The sequence below is a fragment of the Sturnus vulgaris genome, chromosome 14 (genome assembly GCF_052056855.1).
Source record: "Sturnus vulgaris isolate bStuVul1 chromosome 14, bStuVul1.hap1, whole genome shotgun sequence".
NCBI classification, from domain to species: Eukaryota; Metazoa; Chordata; class Aves; order Passeriformes; family Sturnidae; genus Sturnus; species Sturnus vulgaris.
In genome coordinates this window covers 17,074,009-17,091,601 of record NC_142256.1, presented here as the reverse complement: position 1 = coordinate 17,091,601, position 17,593 = coordinate 17,074,009, and the positions used below count along the sequence as shown (strand labels likewise).

Below are 17,593 nucleotides of genomic sequence, written 5' to 3'. Positions count from 1 at the left end.
TGGTTCCTGAAGTTAGTAACAATATGCAGTATTTTAGAAAAGACTGCACAGATCTGAGAAATGCCCAACCAAGCCAGAGGGAATTTGCTTTGCCTATTTAACTTTACCTATCCACAATTTTGCAATCAGACCCAGACTGCCTGCACGGCTTCCAGCAAGGCCTAGTTTACTAACTTCTACTGAGGATGGTAAAAAGGTTCAAGGCCCATGACACAAATTACAGTAGCTCGTACATTAATCTGCATTAATCTACTGTTACTGAGCTAATTCCTGTTCATAAGCGAGGCCAAACCCACTAAACACTCAAGAAGCAAGGATAAGGAGCCCAACACCCCAATTTAAGCCCTGACCCTTTTCAAGGTGTCATTTTTCAATCCAACCAATATGCCTTTACTACTTGATATTTCCCTTAGTATTTTATAAATTCAGCAGTGATTAGCTTCTAAAATATATCGAACAAGTAGACAAATACAGTAAGGAAGAGGTATTACCTGAAGACAATCATTGCAGTCTGACAGGGGGGACAGGCAAGAAGAAAAATCTGAAATGTTAGAAACAAATTTAAATTAATGACAGTGACCTCTTTTAGAATCCATTTTCTAGTTCTTTCCTACTCTGTTCTGTATGCCACAAATCATTTCTTGCCCAAAGATGCACTTTACAGCAGAGCTGGAAAAGACTTAAAGTCTTTAACAAATCAAAAGGTCTCCTATTACCTACAGATAATAAGATTTAAGCAGTATGAGCAGCACTGAGGGTTCAGCTTCTCCCAGTGCCTACGAAACCAGCCAAATTCTAGCCAGTTATTACTGGCATTATAAAAGTTCTCTCAAGAACCTGATTACTGTATCACCAATCTTCTACTACAACAGTTCCCTCAATAATGGTAAAGTCCTTGCTGTGGTATCAGCATTTGCAACAACATCACCACAGTCCTCCTCTTCACCAGTGCCTTCACAGTAACTTTAAAAACTTCATATTAGCAAGTCTTGCTCTAGATATGAGGAGATTACTACATAAATGTTCAGTAATAAATATTCTCTTTTTTATGATGTCCACTACTGCAAAGACAAGACTCTGGTTTACTGTTCAGTGTTTCAGCAAAATATGGATCACAGTTTTCACTGCTGGTCCTAAAATAAAGTCACAATACCTTATTTCATTGACAACCAACAAAACAAATTATCACTAAATCGAGTGAGAACATTTGGAGAGTATGTCTACTTTTGTGGATGCCAAGTTGGACAATTCACCAAAAGTGTTTCTTTCAAGCATTGCAGAGTTAGGAAGAGGCCTCCAATGGATACTGAAATGAATCAGTACCAGACCATGTACTTGCAAGCAATAGAAGATGTGTTGAAATCTGGATCATCCTACTGAGCCCTTTCATACACAAGGGGCTTCCTATCATTACTATACACATAAATGTACAAGTTCCAAATATTTTATTTCTAGGTCAAGTTCTTAATATACAGGCATCTGTATGTTCTATTCGACTCTCAACAACAGCTTAGAACAGAACACACACTCAAATTGTTTTTCCCAAGTCATAAAACACTCTAACAAAGGCACAGTAAGAGAGGCAGCAATTAAATTTAATGGAATGTACCTCAAGACATTTTCTTACTGAATACTGTTAAAATCCAACCAGTTTCTCTGAAGTCTTGCATTTAAACAGCAAGCAATTTCAACTCATTAGGGCAAGTTAAGGAGGAGGAGAACAGGTGCATTATTAGAATCACTAATGGATGTTTTCCTGTGCTAACGGAAACAAAGAAGAAAAAAGTACATGCCAGAAAAATCTTATGAGACCTCTGTATATCACCTTGCATATAAGACCCATACAGCTTCTGGGAAAAGTGTAACACTTAGTATGCTTCATTATTCCATTGTTGCATATTTTGGAATAAACTTTGTTTACTAACTAAAGTCCCTTGAATTATGAACTACATTTTCCTTTCTTTGGAGACCATAAGTATCTTCTACAGCTCTCCTGTGATGAGTATTTTTTCACATGCGACCTGTGTGCATGGTCAAACTTTTTAAACACTTCATGTTGTATGCTAGCAAATGGAGATATGGTATCTAGAGTTTTAAATTGGATTATTTTATCATTTCCTTAAATTCAGAAATCCGACAGGAGATACATGTTATTGTTGAAGCATGGTTAATACTTTCCATATATTTTTATCTCCTACATCTTAAAAAAAAACAAAACAAAAAAACAAACCCCAACCCTATAAATTGATCATTTTCTCTGTATACACAAAATAAACTATAAATATGTCTTAATGACATTAGACCCTTCTTTTTCTGACACACTGCAGAGTGCCAACTACTACATGGTAGAGCAGAAGCTACAATCTGAGTCTGAGTGCTGTCTGAATCTCAGCACTGAAGGTTAAAACAGCCCACATTTAAAAAGGATAGCACTGTTACAAGGACTGAGATGGACATACCAATTTAAATCACTGCACTACCATGGCAACGGGCAAAAAAGGGAACACGATTCACAGCTGATTATTTTTATTTCAACTCTACTGAAAGAAACAGTTTCAAAACCTGATGAGGGGAAAACCAAATGCTTAACATCTTTAAGCATGAAAATGCCTCTGTTAAAGGGATCTTTCAGAAAATAAGCTTGACTTCCATTTTTCATGACAGCAGAGAAATCGTAACCAGAATTTTTATGCTAAAAGTTTAGGATCATGGAAGACATCTTCAAATGATTCAGCTACAGCAGCTTAATATCAACACTTTATCTCTACATATGCAGATACTTGCCTTGATCAATAAATGTCAACCTCTTAAAGGGAAATTTTAAAGGAAACACCTGTATCTGATTTTCAAAGATCTGTATACAAAGTGTCATTACTCAGTTCAGAGTATCAGCAAACTACACAGTTCACAGCAAACAAGCTCAATAAGCCCCAACGCAAGTGTTTCCACACTGATCTCATAATCCTACTACTTTTCACTGTCATAGGGGAAATCCAATCCTTTGCCTTGCTGGAGGGAACAGCTCTGTTCCATAAACCGAAGAATCCCGAGTTCAATCAGCAGCAGGGCTGTGCAGAGCTCCCAGCCTCTGTGCTCCCGCAGAACTCTTGAGTTTTGAGGCACTGGGGCTCAGAGTCTCCCCAGCCCATCTGGGGCTGCAGAGCTCCAGCAGACACAGGCGGTGTGTATGGTAAAGCACAATGAAGGGGATTCTCCTTACCCAAGGCAGAGTAACTCAACTTTCAATTTAGAAGAAACACTACGAAACAACTTCAATGTCCTCCCTTCTTCTGTCAATTCTGTCACCTATTGCATTTTTACCTTACAAATGAAAGAAGGACAAAAGAATTAGCCCAAAATAGACAAAATTAGCTATTTTGGATGGGAAAATTTAACATTGTCTCATGGACTGGATTATGAGCATAGTTCTGATCACTGCCTTTCCCTTCCACCGCTCAAAGACTAAAAAAAAAAAGTTATGGAACATCTTCCACACAGGGATTAATATCTGTAAAAGACTACAGGCTAATGGGTATGAGAGAAAGACAAAGTACAAAATCGTGTGTGGCACTGAGGAAATGCAGAGATAAGTCCTAGATGGGGACAATAGTGAGAGTCAGGATGGCTGAGCCTTTCAGAAGCACAGGATCAGAAGATTCTACAACTGTTCTCAGGCAGTAAATTGCAGAGAATCTTATAACACTGGTTAATCCACAGAAGTTCACTTCAACCTTGAAGACCCAGATGAAAATGAAAAATCAGAAATTCTGTCACTATACTTGACAACTGATCTGCAAGACCATAAGTACAATTACTTAGAAAATGTTACTGGCATGAAGAACTGCATGGCCAGCACTGCTTTGCATAAGCCCAGAGACAAAGGTCACACCACCACTCATGATGGATCAGCAACGCTGGAGAGTCTGGGAATGCCAGTGTCCAATACAACACTAATCAACTATTCCTTTCTTGAGATAGGAGCATAGGGACACTGAACTCATGGCTGGTCTGAACTAACACAGGACTGGGCTGTAAATAATTTCTGGCACTTTCACTATTATATGTGCTGCAATTATCACATTAATTTGGAGATATTAGTGGGTTTGACTTTTTTTTTTTAGATTAATATAGAAATAGTTTTTTCAAGAAACCTATTTTACAGTTTGAATATCTGGACTTCAGCAATGGGTAAGTGCACCAGTTTAAAGAGGTGGAAAAAAGTGCACAAGCCATCGAACATTGCTGGTTTCCTATTTTACATTTCACTGTACTGCTAGATTGAAACCAGTACTAAAGGAAAACACTTTTCTTGTTCTGTCATTGCAATTTTTTAATCCAACAGTCCCTTGACAATACATCTGTAGTCAGCTACTACCTACAGTAGCTAAAATCTACAATACGAGAATGCCTGCAAGCATTTTTCCCATGGATTATGAGCCATGACTTACCTAAAAACAGCTGATGAGAAACTGTGGAACATGCTAGATTTATGTCTAGGAAAATTCTCAGAGGCTGACAAGTAGATGTGTATATAGATTTACTTTCTGTTACAGGTTCCAAAAGCTTTGAGACCATCTCCATAAGTTTTGTCAGCTGCAAATTTTCATTTGCCTAATATTTCCTAGTTTCTTTGACCTGTAAGCATTCTGTTAGTTATAATAATCAAGATTTCAAAAATAAAAACTAGTAAAAATCTCAAGAGCTGTTCTCCAAAGATATACAGAATCTTTTGCTCAAAAAGAGTTTAACAGCAATACTGTCTCTGAAGAAAAATACCTCTTCAAATATCTGTTAATTGAATGCTATTGTCTCACTCCAGGCATTAAATAGGAAGAGCTCACTGATTTGTTTGTTTGGTCCTATGAGTCAGCTGCATCTCTGCTTTTCTTTTATTCCAGACCATTCCAAATCTCTACAAATATAAGAGCTTCCCTTGAAACTGTGTTAATTTTGACACTAATTTTCAGTCAGTACACTGAGGCAGACAGTGCAGTCAAAACTTGCTATGAAAGGCTTTTCGTCTACCAGTCCTAGCCCTGCTGAGACAGAAACATACATAAACATCATCTTTTTTTCATCAAAAACCTAAAGAGATAAAAGACAATTCAAAAGGTAGCAGAGAAGAACAGAGCAAGTCACACAGTTCCAACCACTCCAGATGTAACATCACAGTCGCACTTAGGGATGTCTGAGTAGCTGCTGGCAGAAGACAGCTGAGCACACTGCCCCTGAAACCCCTGGATCTGTAGCACATCTTTCATTTACCTTTCAGAATAGCAGCTTGTCTGTCCCTGAGCAGCCTGTTTGATTAGTATCTCCTTGCAGCAGACTGGAAACACATCCTTCTTTTTCAAACAATTCAGTCATGATTACTTAACCAGATCATAAATTGATTGGTTTATTGTACTATTTCAAAATGAAAACTTGAAGAGGTTATATTTTAATTTCTACTGGCAATGTTAAGAGCAATGTGAAAAGTTAATGGAAACTGGATTCATCCAAAACTGGAATGAATTTAAAACCAAAAGAAACAAGAGATAGACATAGGCTTTAATAAATCTGTATTGAAATAAAATTTTTCACCCTGTTAGGTCTATCAAAGTACTTTCCAGAGCAGAAGAGATTAAAAAGGTATGTTTAAAAGGCCAAGATGTAGTGAAGTACACTTACCTCAGGATGGTAAGTTTAAGTGTACTTCACTGTACTTGTGAAAATCATCTGTTTTCCCTCACAATAAGGCAAGGAAGATCCAAGCAGATGGACAACTTAAAAGATGCAAAAGATTTTGTCAATCAACTCTAAAATTAATTTTTAAGTAAGTTCAAAACAATCATTCTATCATTTATCAGAAAGCAATAAATTAACAGCTCCATCATGCAGCTTTGAGTCAGCATTTCTTTCTGTACAAGCTATCAGCATAGAACAGCTATTATTTAAAAGCCATCACTTGCCTTCTAAAAGGGAATTTAAATAAAAAAAATAAAAATCACAAGTTCAGACTGCTAAATCTGGAAAAAAAAATAGATACCAAAAGATGTTGCATTCTAATTGCTAAATAGGAGCAAGTTGAATGCATTTAATATTTTAGCAGAAAAATCACTGCTGCCTCACTGCAGTTGTCAGACAGGTTCAGGTATTAATGTGTCCTGTGTTAATCTAGTACTAAGGATACTCATGATTCAAAGCAACACTGCTGGCAGAGTATTAAGGAATACTACAGTAAAAGTAGTTTCTGTGTTACATAAACCAGACTCTGGAACACAAAGAACTGCCTGTCCCTGGTTCCCACCCCCAGCTTCCCAGTTCTACCCAGGGATGGAAGAAGTATAGCAAGCTGAACAGCTTCCATCCTCTACAGTCTAATGTATTGTAAATGATACATGTTCATTGGGACATTCTAGGTTAGCCTCCCCTTCCACAGGCTTAGTTTGTTTAATCAGCAAGCTCATATTCACTTTCTTTTCTTTTAGAGTCTTAGGTCAAAGATTTCTAGACTTCTCATAGTTCAGGATTAATTATTAATACATGACTCAGATTTTTCTATGAGTGCGTTAGCATTAGCTATCACACCTTAGGAATCAGTATTTCAGAGGTCAGTGAAGTTACTTTTCCTTTTTCTCTAACTACTGTCTGCACCAGTCCTTCACTAGTAGTGGGTTACTTCATTCCCGTTCTAAAAATCAGTGCTTAAACAAAACCTGACAATTAAAAACATATCTGAGGTAAAAGAACAAAGAGGCTGAATTTAAAAAAAAAAAAAAATCCTAATTCAAATTTCTTAAGAAAATTTAATTTTCCCTGAATTTAGATTAATTTGCATTTCCCTCTGTCAGTGAAGTTCACAAGAAGATTCTCACATGCATATTCACTTTTGTTAGTTTTCCCCCCGAGCAGGATATTTTGTATTGGTTTCCTGCAAAACCAAAATCATCATAGAAAAGCCCTGCTCTACTCTGCCTTGATTCACCAACACCTTTTTTCTTGTCACAGTTCAAAATTCCTCATTTTGTAGGATCTTACAACAGAAATTTTTAGTCTTTAAAAATACAAGACTAATAGCCTAACTAATGCCAACTTTTACCAATGAAATAGTAACACAATCATAAAAAGCTAAGGCATACAACATTTTATTCCTGATAATTTAAGTTGGCATTTCACTAACCAACAAAGTATTACAATACAAACCGTTAAATTTGCACGCTAATTACTTGGCCATCTGAATATACATAAACCCTCACCACATCAATCTAAAGCCCTGAGGAAGTGCCACCAGAAACATGAATCCATCACACTCTGCAGGTTCCAATTCATGGCACAGGACTTGTTCCTGGTGAACACTGACACAGTTCAAATGGCTGCAAGGGATGTGGCTGGTATAAAACACCTTCAGTAAAACTCATCATCTGTGACTGGGACTGCCAACATTGACAGCAGGGCAAGGAGACAGCAAACAAAGGCTTCTTAGACTGGAAATCTTGAGATGAAAGACATTCCAGTCCCTGGAATCTATAAGGTGTCCAGTGTGGTTACCACTGCTGTTTTCCTTCACTACTCCATTGAAACCCTAATGGACTCAGGACTTCTGAAACATCAGCTTAAGTTACTAGCAAACAACCTACATGAAATGATGTAACTGCCAAATAGGATAAAAAAAAAATCCATCCTAAAAATATATTACAGCCAACAGCAATATATCATAACACTGGATAGTACACTAAAACAATTATTAATAGCTCTATTCTGAAAAAATTAATCTAAACAGAAGAAGAAAAAAAGAAAGAGGCCTTTACTTCCCTAATACATTGCTTAAACTACATATGCCACACTTTGAATGATATTTGCTTTAAATCTGTGATGATCTCATCAAAACAAACCAATATATGGTTACCTAATCATAAAGGTCATCATAGTGGCCTTTAGATGATAACACTCAGTGTAAATATTGGGGGTCAGAGAAAGCTAAGCTTTTTCATCCAGATTTCAATCATGCAGTTCCTATTCCTGCTTAGAGAGCAAGATATCCCTTGTCAAGTCCTCACTTTTATATTCTTTTCTCCTAAGAATACTCAGAGTAAAGGAGAGAATTATCTAAGAATGCATTATAGCCTGAAGCACATCAGTATTTCCAAATTCTAGCAACTTCAAAACAAAGGCTTAACTAAGAGCTTTAGACTCCAATTCCTGAACTAGAACATTCACCAGCACCATGATGTGTTCCTGTGGTACCTGTCATCGGGATTCAAGCTTAGGATAAAGCATCACTTGCTAATAAAGCCAAATCTTGTTTCAATTAAAAAGGCTGGCCCATAATCTCTTCAAACAAAAAAAAAAAAGAATCACAGCCTTAGGACACATTTACTATCCTCTTTATATTAAACAAAAAATTACTCTTATTTCTGACTAAGAAACCCTGCCTTGACTCATATGAATATTTCCCGATTTCTCTACTATATGCTAGGATACTTAAAGTAAACACAATGGTGAAACAAAGTATATACAGTGTTAAAGCTATCACAGAAAAGCTTTTCCTCAGTCCTATATGTATTATTACAATAATTACAGTATCAGTAAAAGCCTCTAAACTTCAGTTGATTATGTTTTTTAAACACAACAAAAACATTGCTTTAAAAATAGGACAAATAAAACAAATTAAGTAACTTAATTAAAAGTAATTAAGAAAAAACCTGACAGTTCTGGGAACGAGGGGCAGATTAACCTGCTTATCCAAGCATGTCCTGGTGTTCTGAAGGCCAGACCAATGGTTCTGGAGCACTGCAGACCCAGGGATAAAGGAACTGATGGATTGTCCCCTGAGCTGTCATTTCCTATCTGTGTCGCTGATGCTGCTATCATCTTCCTGGACGGAAAATGCACTCCTTTGTAAGAAATGAGGTTTGCCACCAAGAAACACAGGTACCGTCAGCACTTTAATTCTTCTTCGTCTGCCCTTTTCCACCACACACCTGCATGAATTTCCTCTCTAGCTATAAGAAAAAGCAACACAAGTTAACCTGCAGCAGTAAAAAGACTTATACAGATCCAGGTCACTAAAGATGCCAGAACTGGAAATAAGGAACACAGAATTTAGTATTTACTGAGCTGCAGATGCACTTAACACTCATTTTATTTATGCAAACATCAGACCAAAATCACTGGGTGAAAGCTATAGTTCCTTCCACCTATTGCTTCCCCTTTATTTTTCTTTGCCTAAAAAGATCACCACAGCAATAACCCAGCAAAACAGATGCTTCCTACAAACACACTTTTCTCAATTCCAAACAAATATCAGTCCTTAACTGGCTGAAGTGGAATAATTGATGAAGAACTGGAAGAGAATTACAACTGACCAGCTGAGAATTTATCATTGAGAAATTATCCTTGCAAAACTCTTTCTATAATAAAATAGAATTACAAAAATTATTTTAAGATTGGTATTAAACCACCATTCTGGAAGAAGGCCTAGAGATATTAAAGTCACGTTCAAAATCCACAACAGTTTACAAGAACAACTGACCTGTCATTTTATGATTAGACTAGAGTCATGTTTCTGCCACATCCTTAAGGTTTCAATAAAATACACATGCAGTTTTAATTTCTACAGACTAGTCAGTCATAACCTTCAGTGTTCAAAACTGAAGATCCTTTTTAAAAAGAAAAACATTATAATAATCACATAATCATTAGGGTTGGAAAGGACCTTTTGAGATCACTTCACCCTACCAGTGTTTCCTACAACCTCTGCTTTAGATGATTTTTTCCTTACTTTTTTGGTTACAAATTTCTCTTTTGCAATACAAAGTTCAGCTCTGGCTCCTATCTACACCTAATCTTAACTGCCTGTTAACTCCAGCTGAGTGTCTTCAGGACATCAAGAGACACCTGTGTTTATTCATTTGCATTCAATTACCTTGATTGTGAATAGAAGGTTGCAAATTCTGTACATCAAATTACAAACTGGGGGTATAGGAACAAATAATGGAGAACAAGTTTTTGATATAAATTCAAACTGCTCCTTCACAAAATCTGAAACGAAGAACTGCTACATAAACAGTATGACTGAAAAGTAATGTCGGAGGTTACAATGTGAGATGTAACCAAAAGTATGTATTCTATTACCATCTGTTAAAATAAGGTGGGGCAGTGTTCTTTATCTCTTCCATGACCCATCCTTCCTCCAGGCAGATATCTTCTGTTAATGGGCCACTGAGTCTTATTGCATGACTGATAAAATTACACCATCTCATTGTGAAATACTCCACCCAGGGGGAGAAGCCAAGCATTCCTACCTGGATATAATCTGAGGTTTGGAACACCACAGTCTTTTTCCACAGCATTCCCAGAGGAAGACCAGATCCTTCAACACCACCACTCGACCTTCAGAGGAAAACCATACACTTCTACAGTGGATCTGTTTCAACAGATCCATATGTATCACTCCAGGAGGACTGCAGCCACCATTTAATTGGACTGCTACCAATACCCTGACTAACAGGGTGTCAGGTTGTATTCTGACTCCATCACTGTTTTTGTACTATTGCATTTATTTTAATTTTCCTATTAAATTGTAGCTCTGACTTAGAATCTCTCACTCTTTTGCTTTCAAACTAGAACAAGTAAAAAAATATAGTTTAAAGAATACAGAACAGATAAAGAAAATTGATTTGAAATCATTTGGTTTGACATTGCAAAGAGTGAAATTTTCACCTCACTAAAGCAATGCTCATGGACAGGACACAACACTTGCATGTATACTTCTCAACAAGCACGCTGGCTGCTGCTCAAAATCTCCTTCACAAAGCTTGTAAAGAAATCAATAGTGCTGTTCTTTGCTCTTGAGGGAATCCTCCCTCTCACACCACTCACTCAGAAACTTCAAAGATTTCCTTCACATAGCAAATTTCAATACCACAATGATGTTCCCTAAAATACTAGAAAGGATTAATGTCTCGAAAATATAACACCTGGTTCCTTAAACATATGCTGATTTTTGTTTCCTGCTATGGAAAGGCAAATAGGTTTTAAATAGCCTAGAGATTTAATGCTTCCTTTTTATGTCAGGTCTGCAGCGGCAGTGGTCCAATCATATTGCCAGTCCTAAAAGGAGAGTGGTTTGTGGCCTATTTTTGTTTTCTTTTTTAACAGAAGTATTCAAATAATTTTCACAAAGACCATTTTTTTATGTAAAGGAGTTCAGTATGAATTCCTTCACAGGCTTCTCCCCTTGCTGCACCACACACTAACTAAACACATGCTGCACAAACAAGCCCCATCCCACAGCTGGCAGAGAAACAGCACCAGTTTCCATTCACCTTTGTTACAAAATATATATAATTTTTTAAGACTTGAAGGATTTCTCTCTCAATGATGCTGCATGCATGACACTGGTGAAGGGTGAAGAAACACCCTTCTTCCTCCAAAAGCTAAGCAAGAAGACAAAACCCAGAACAGGAAATGAGTGCCATGGCTTCTAGGTAATTCAGCAAGATGGCAGGATGGCAACAAATTCTGGGAAGCTGATTAGCCATGAGACCTGTTGAGGCAGATAAATATATTCACTTGATCAACACTTCGTCCTTGCAATGACACATCTGAATTAGTTCTTTCCACTTACAAAAATATTTGAATGCAGGTTGGCATGATAGACAGAAATTAGACACCTGGTCAGAACAGACGTTGCTGTCATGGCAACTTTTATCAAAGCCTTTTTGACATTCTTCAATTAATTCTTGACCTTAAATTTTTTAAGCTATTCAGTGCTGAGGGTATAAAATTAGCAAAATAATAATATTTTTGACATCTCCCACACTCCTTAACAAGCTCAGCGAAACTGATAGTTAAGTACATGCATAGGACTATAAAGAAACACAGCTTATAAGCTTTAGATAGCCTAACTCAGTAACTGTTTGTCTATGTATCCATTATTTTGAAATCTACACAAACTGCACATTATTATACATCAACAACCATTCCACAAGTCATTAAAGGAAATGCTTTATCCACACGTGTCAGGCCAGATCAGTTTGTTCACCTCACACATAAGAAACAGGTAACACCTGTTTCTTTATTATTCAGCCTCTAAAATTAGAAAGGTAAAACAACATTATCTGCACAATGAGTAATTTGTTTCTCCAACATCTTCACAAAATAGAATCACACCCCCTAGAAGGCACTTGCTTGAAAAAGCTGCACATAAATTGAATAGCTGGTTTTGCATTAATCTTCTTTTCATTAGACTTGGTGCAAATTTTAGCACCGCTGTCAGTGAAAACAGCACCTTCTATTCATGAAGCAAGGATCAGGTGAAGGCAAGTGATGAGAAAGCCTCCCTTGAGGCTTTCTGGTTGAAAGTGTAATTACTTACACTTTTAACCAGAGACCTGGACATTAGTTATAGCTACAATTTCACCTTTTCATCTGACTTGTTTTTTTTATAGATTTCCATTTAACTGACTAAAAAGCTTAGTTTTAAAATATTTATACCATTCTGGGCATTTGTACTTTTGATAGGCACTTTTGGTCCACAAACCGACTATGAGGAAAAAAAAATACTGTTTTGCAAGTACATCACAAAAGCAAACTTCCAGGTGCCCCTGCACAAGCCTTACCTGCATCATGGTCACCAAGTGGCAGGGATTCAGGAGGTAAATGACAGTCCTGGTGGCAAACTTGAACCCCACCTCCAGCCCAAAGATGAGGCAGAGCAGCACCAGCAACACATTCTTGCCCACGCTCTCCTGCTTAGTCTGGGGCTGCTGCAGCAGATTCTCCAGCTCCCGGACATGCTGCTGCCTGAGCTTCCACAGGGACACGAGGATTTCCACGGTACCCACACTGAGGAAGACCAAACTCTCCAGCAAGCGCTGCCGGCCGGAGAGAAAGGCGGCGCATTCCGGCCCTCCATTGCCGGCAAAGCTGGGGTCCACCCCGCCATACATCCAGTCCAAGAGGTTGTGGAAGCTGTAGCGAGACATGGCGTGACGGTACCTCTTCTCAAGGAACAGGTAGGAGCAAGACGGAATCAAAGCCAAAATACTGCTGGGCTGACGAAGCACGAAACGCCAAGACGCTCCCGCTGCAGCCCTTCCTTGCCAGGCTCCGTGAGAAACGGGCAGCTTCGCTCGGGGCACGGGCAGTTCTTCCCTTCCGCTGCCCGGAAGAGTCCCGCACGCAGCAGCCTGAGAGGAGGCAGAGGCCGCAGCTCTATGGAGCCTGCCAGCTCCAGATCCCCCAACCCCGGGCCCCCTCCTCTCCCCGCCCGGCTCTGCCGCCCGGTCCTGGGCTGCCCTTATCCGCGGCCAGCGCCGTATCCAGCCCCCTCACGCCGCCCCGCTGTCCCTCCACAGTCCCTCCCCCCCACCCCGCGCATCCCCCGCATCCACGGCGCGGTACCTCCTCCGCGGGCGGGCAGGTGTCAGGGAGCGGCAGGCCCGGCGCCCCCGGCCATGGCGCCGGCCCCGACCTCGGCGAGGGGCGGGAAGGAGGAAGCACCACTACGCTCAGCGGCAGCGCCGACACGGCCGAGACTCCGGGCCCGAGCGGGCAGGCCGCTGCCCGCAGCTGGCCCGGCCCTTGCCCGACGCTGCAGCATCACCCCACCAACATGCCTGACGCACGCCGAAAAATGGACGAGTTCCCCGAATTGGCTGCCCCCAGCCGCCCGCTCCTCCCTCCTTCACGGCTGCGCCCGCCTCCCTCGGCGGGTGCGCGCACCCCGTCTCCGGCTCCCCCTCGCCTGCTGCCGCTTATTTCGCGCAGCTGCGCCCCTTCCTTTTCCTCCTCCCCTTTATCGTAGCTGCCTGCGTTTCGGCCAGGAGGGCGGCAAGGACCGGGCACAACTCTGCACGCCCGTCAGCGCGATCCTGTTCGCCGACCTGATCGGCAGCGACCTTAACTCGATAAACGAGTTTTTCAAGTGCCATTGCAGCAGATCTAGGTAGGCCGGCCGAAGAAGGGACAAACCCGAGCGGGGCTCCAGCTCAGCTCCGATCTGCACATGGGCAGGTCCCTCCAGCCAGGTGTGCCTAGAGTCGCACACAGGTGCCTGCAGCCAGGTGTGCCCAGTGCCATGTACAGAGCGCAGATTCCATTTGTCTTTGTGCTTAGACGATTTACTGCCATGTGTGCCCTGTGCAGCAGAGTCCGGTTTGGTTCCTGGTTTGTGGCATTGTGAAGAGGTTGTATTGCAAATATGTAATTCTGTGTCTGAAAGGCAAAGGTCTGTGGAGAGAGTAGTAGGTTAAGGGAGTATTTTCAAGGCAATCAGAGCCATGGGCATCCCCTGAGAGCTGCCTCCTACAGATTTTATTTCACATTGCCTTCATGCAGCACATTGCTCTCCCCATCCTGATCATTTCAGGGCTTCCTGCTTCATAGGACAGCATTAAGACTGCACCATCAGTGGCCAAACTGTTGAGCCTGATTAATTGAAAATAAAAGCTTAGTTCCACAAATAAGTTTGAAAAGTCCAGATATCAGTACTGGGTGAGTCAAAGTGATTTCTATATAGACACAGGGGCAGGCTTTACCTGGTCTGTAAAGCTGGAGGCTGTATGTCACTGTCATTCTGCTGTGGAAGAAATTACTCCCTTTTTGGGAAAGAAGGGGTCCCACCCGGCTTTTCCAAAATCTTCAAGAACTCCTTTCCACAATTTGAGCTTAATAAGAATTCTACAAACTGCTGTTTTTTCAGTCATTGCTGATTGATTAAGATGCCTATTGTTGATCTAAACCTGCAGCGCAATGTTCCTGTAAATGCCTCCCTGATTAAACAGACACACACACACACATACCTGCAACACCCTGCTTCACAACCTGAATACTCAAAACAAGCAGTTCACCACTAATACCAATATTTGGCAGTTTTCTTCTTCATCCATTTCTAAGGTGCAGGATTATTATTCAAAAATATACTCTATTTCTAAAACACAGGATTACTGCTCACAAAGCACAGAGTATTTTCTCTTAGGGGTCTACCAACTGGATTATCTGCTGCCATGAACCACCTGGGACAGATCTGTCCCTTTCCACTCCCTCAGTCACGTACAAGAGAACAGCTATTACTGCTAGAAGCAATTCCTGCCAGTTTTATACCTGTCTCTGCATTTCAGTCTCTCACCTTTGGCAGTGCCGGGGGTCTGTTTCTTTGACTTCTTTCCTGAGCTTATCTTTGGTGAAGTGAAAAAGCCTTTCCATTAGAACAGCAGTACATTGTCAGGTGCTGGTGTTTCAGATGTAGTGATTTATTTAGTATATGGCCTAGCCTCAGGAATATGAGGGCTTGGTTGGGTGGTTTGGGGTTGCTGTTGTTTTATCAGAGACTGCCGGTGAAGAATAACTGGCTGAAGACATGAAAGTGGGCAGCATTTTGCTCACAAAAAAAAGAGCATTTGCAAAATGACAGCTTGTTGTCCATTGAAGAGGAAGGAAAGAGAATAGCTAAATAAGGACAGAAGTCATGAAAGCTAAAGGTTTAAGCAATCAATAGTTATGACCTCATAGGAAGGAAGTTTAAAGAAAGGAGTTAAGAAAAGGAATGATGCTTTAGAAAATAATTTAAAGGACCATTTATCCCAATTGTGAGTGGAATAGAAATAGCAGTAAGCTTAGATTGGCTACATCATGAGGTCTCTATTGACCTTAAGCACATGAAGAAAATACAAAGGAAGATGGGTCAAATCACTAAGAATAAGAAAGAAATACTAAAAAAGGTATTCCTGCAAAACGATTGAACTGTCAAGAGCTACCATATAAAAATTGCTCTTTACATATATTTGTACTAAGAAGGATATAGAGAAATTATTAACCCCCTACTCAACAGAGAAGAAAATCTATTAACAAATTATGAAGACAGCTAAAGGGATTGGTGTCTCTGTTGTATTAGACTTTAAAAAAAGACCTTGCAAAAGCAGATAGTTGTGACTGGTGATGCTGAGAACAAAATAGCTCAGAGTAGGTAAAGAACAGATAAGGAGCACTCAGATGGACCAAATGTTTTCAGTTTGAGTCTAATGAAAGTGATTGAAAGACAGTTGAAGAATTAAGAAGGTGAATGAGATGCTGGAAGAACAGAAGAGGAAACTGTACATTGCTGTTATCAGAGGGGAAGTGAAGCCAGAGAAATACATCTCGATTTAAGTGTAACTAACTTAAATTCATTTAAAAGTCCTTGGGCAAGTAAGCCTCAAGAACTATTATTAGCACCTAGATGATAACCAGAGAACAATTGCAGTCAACATGGATCTGTCAAAAATAAATCACAACAGATAACTTGATGTTTTTCTTCCAATAGGGAACAGGCCTTATGGATAGGACAAAGCCTGTTGTCAGTTTGATTATGTTTATGACACTTACTTGACATTTTCTTTAAAAAGTTAAAGAAATGCAGTCTGGATAAATGTATTATGAGGTCTGTACAAAACTTCCTGCATAGCAAGGAGTACTTCACAGTGAGAAATAGTTCACTGACCAAAGGAAAGGATATATTGCTGGTTTTCCAGACTCTGTCTTCGGTCTGGGGCTCTGTGTTATTGATATTAACAATTTAAATAATGGAACAGAGAAAATTCTTATTAATTTTGCAAGTGAGGCAAAGCTGGGGGGAGGACACAGAATTACATTTCAAAACATTTTTTGACCATTCAGGAAACATTTAAAATAAAGAATAACTTTAAAATAAATAATAAAGAAGATATTCAGTAAGATCAAGTAGCATCATAGTTCAGCACATTATACTGGTATAAATCATCTCTGCCTTTCCTTTTCCCTTGCTATTCATTTTCCGCCTCACTGTCTTATGCCAGAATTAATTTTTCTGGGGCTCTGGTTGACTGTATGAGGAAGCTGATTAATGTTACAATTGTAATTCCAGAGTTAGGTGTAACCTGGAGCACTCTGCTGATCTATATGATCCTACTTCAGGTTGTGGCAATGGATGAGGTAACCTGCTGATTTCTTGTCTTGCTGTGATACTCCACTTGTCACAGTACAAGCTGGCTTGTGCTGGGCAGTTAATCTGACCACTGACTGGATAAGCAGCCTGGCTTAAAAGGCAGGCCCCCAAAGAACAGAGATAGGACAAAATTGGAGACAGACAAGGATTTAATCCTATGAGTTCCAGCCCTGGCTGCAGAGAGCTATTGGTCAGCGGGCTGAGCAGCCTGACCTGGGAGCCAGTCACAGACGTTTACCCGGGAACATTGAAAGGGGTATATAAAGCAAGGTCAGAACTGAATAAAGGCTTTTTGTCACGTGGATTACAGAGTGTAGCATCTTCTGTCTCAGATTCTACGCCGTTGCACCTCACAATTGGTGAGTCCCGATGTGATCTGACATAGCCATACCGCCACGAGCGGGGGAGACAGGCCGTCCTTGAGACGGTGAATTCTGTCCGAGAGCCAAAGAGCTGCCCAAGAGGCAGGAGAAGTACTGGCCGAGAGCCAGGGCTGTCCTTGAGATGGGTTCTGCCCTAGAGGCAGGGGGAGCGCTGGCCAGAGTCAGGAATTCGTCCAAGAGATGAGAAAGACGCCCAACAAGAGAGGTGACAGGAACTGACCAGAGCCAGAAATGTCCTGGAGACAAAAACCTTCAGCCGAAA

The 17,593-nt window shown here is 40.2% G+C and overlaps 1 protein-coding gene across 2 annotated transcripts in view; it reads right to left on the bottom strand.

Moving 5' to 3' along the window:
* The window catches only part of TMEM164 (transmembrane protein 164), a 36,023-nt gene extending 22,391 nt beyond the window's left edge, over positions 1–13,632 (bottom strand). Inside the window, exons 1-3 of one of the 2 annotated variants that reach the window (XM_014881565.2) lie at positions 13,390–13,632; positions 12,606–13,175; positions 492–541 (exon numbers count right to left, since the gene is read on the bottom strand). In XM_014881565.2, the coding sequence (XP_014737051.1) occupies positions 492–541; positions 12,606–12,971 (416 nt within the window). In that variant the 5' untranslated portion in view covers positions 12,972–13,175; positions 13,390–13,632. The remainder of the gene's footprint in view (positions 1–491; positions 542–12,605; positions 13,176–13,389) is intronic. The other variant, XM_014881568.2, reaches the window with a different exon arrangement.
* Positions 13,633–17,593: the final 3,961 nt, after the last annotated feature.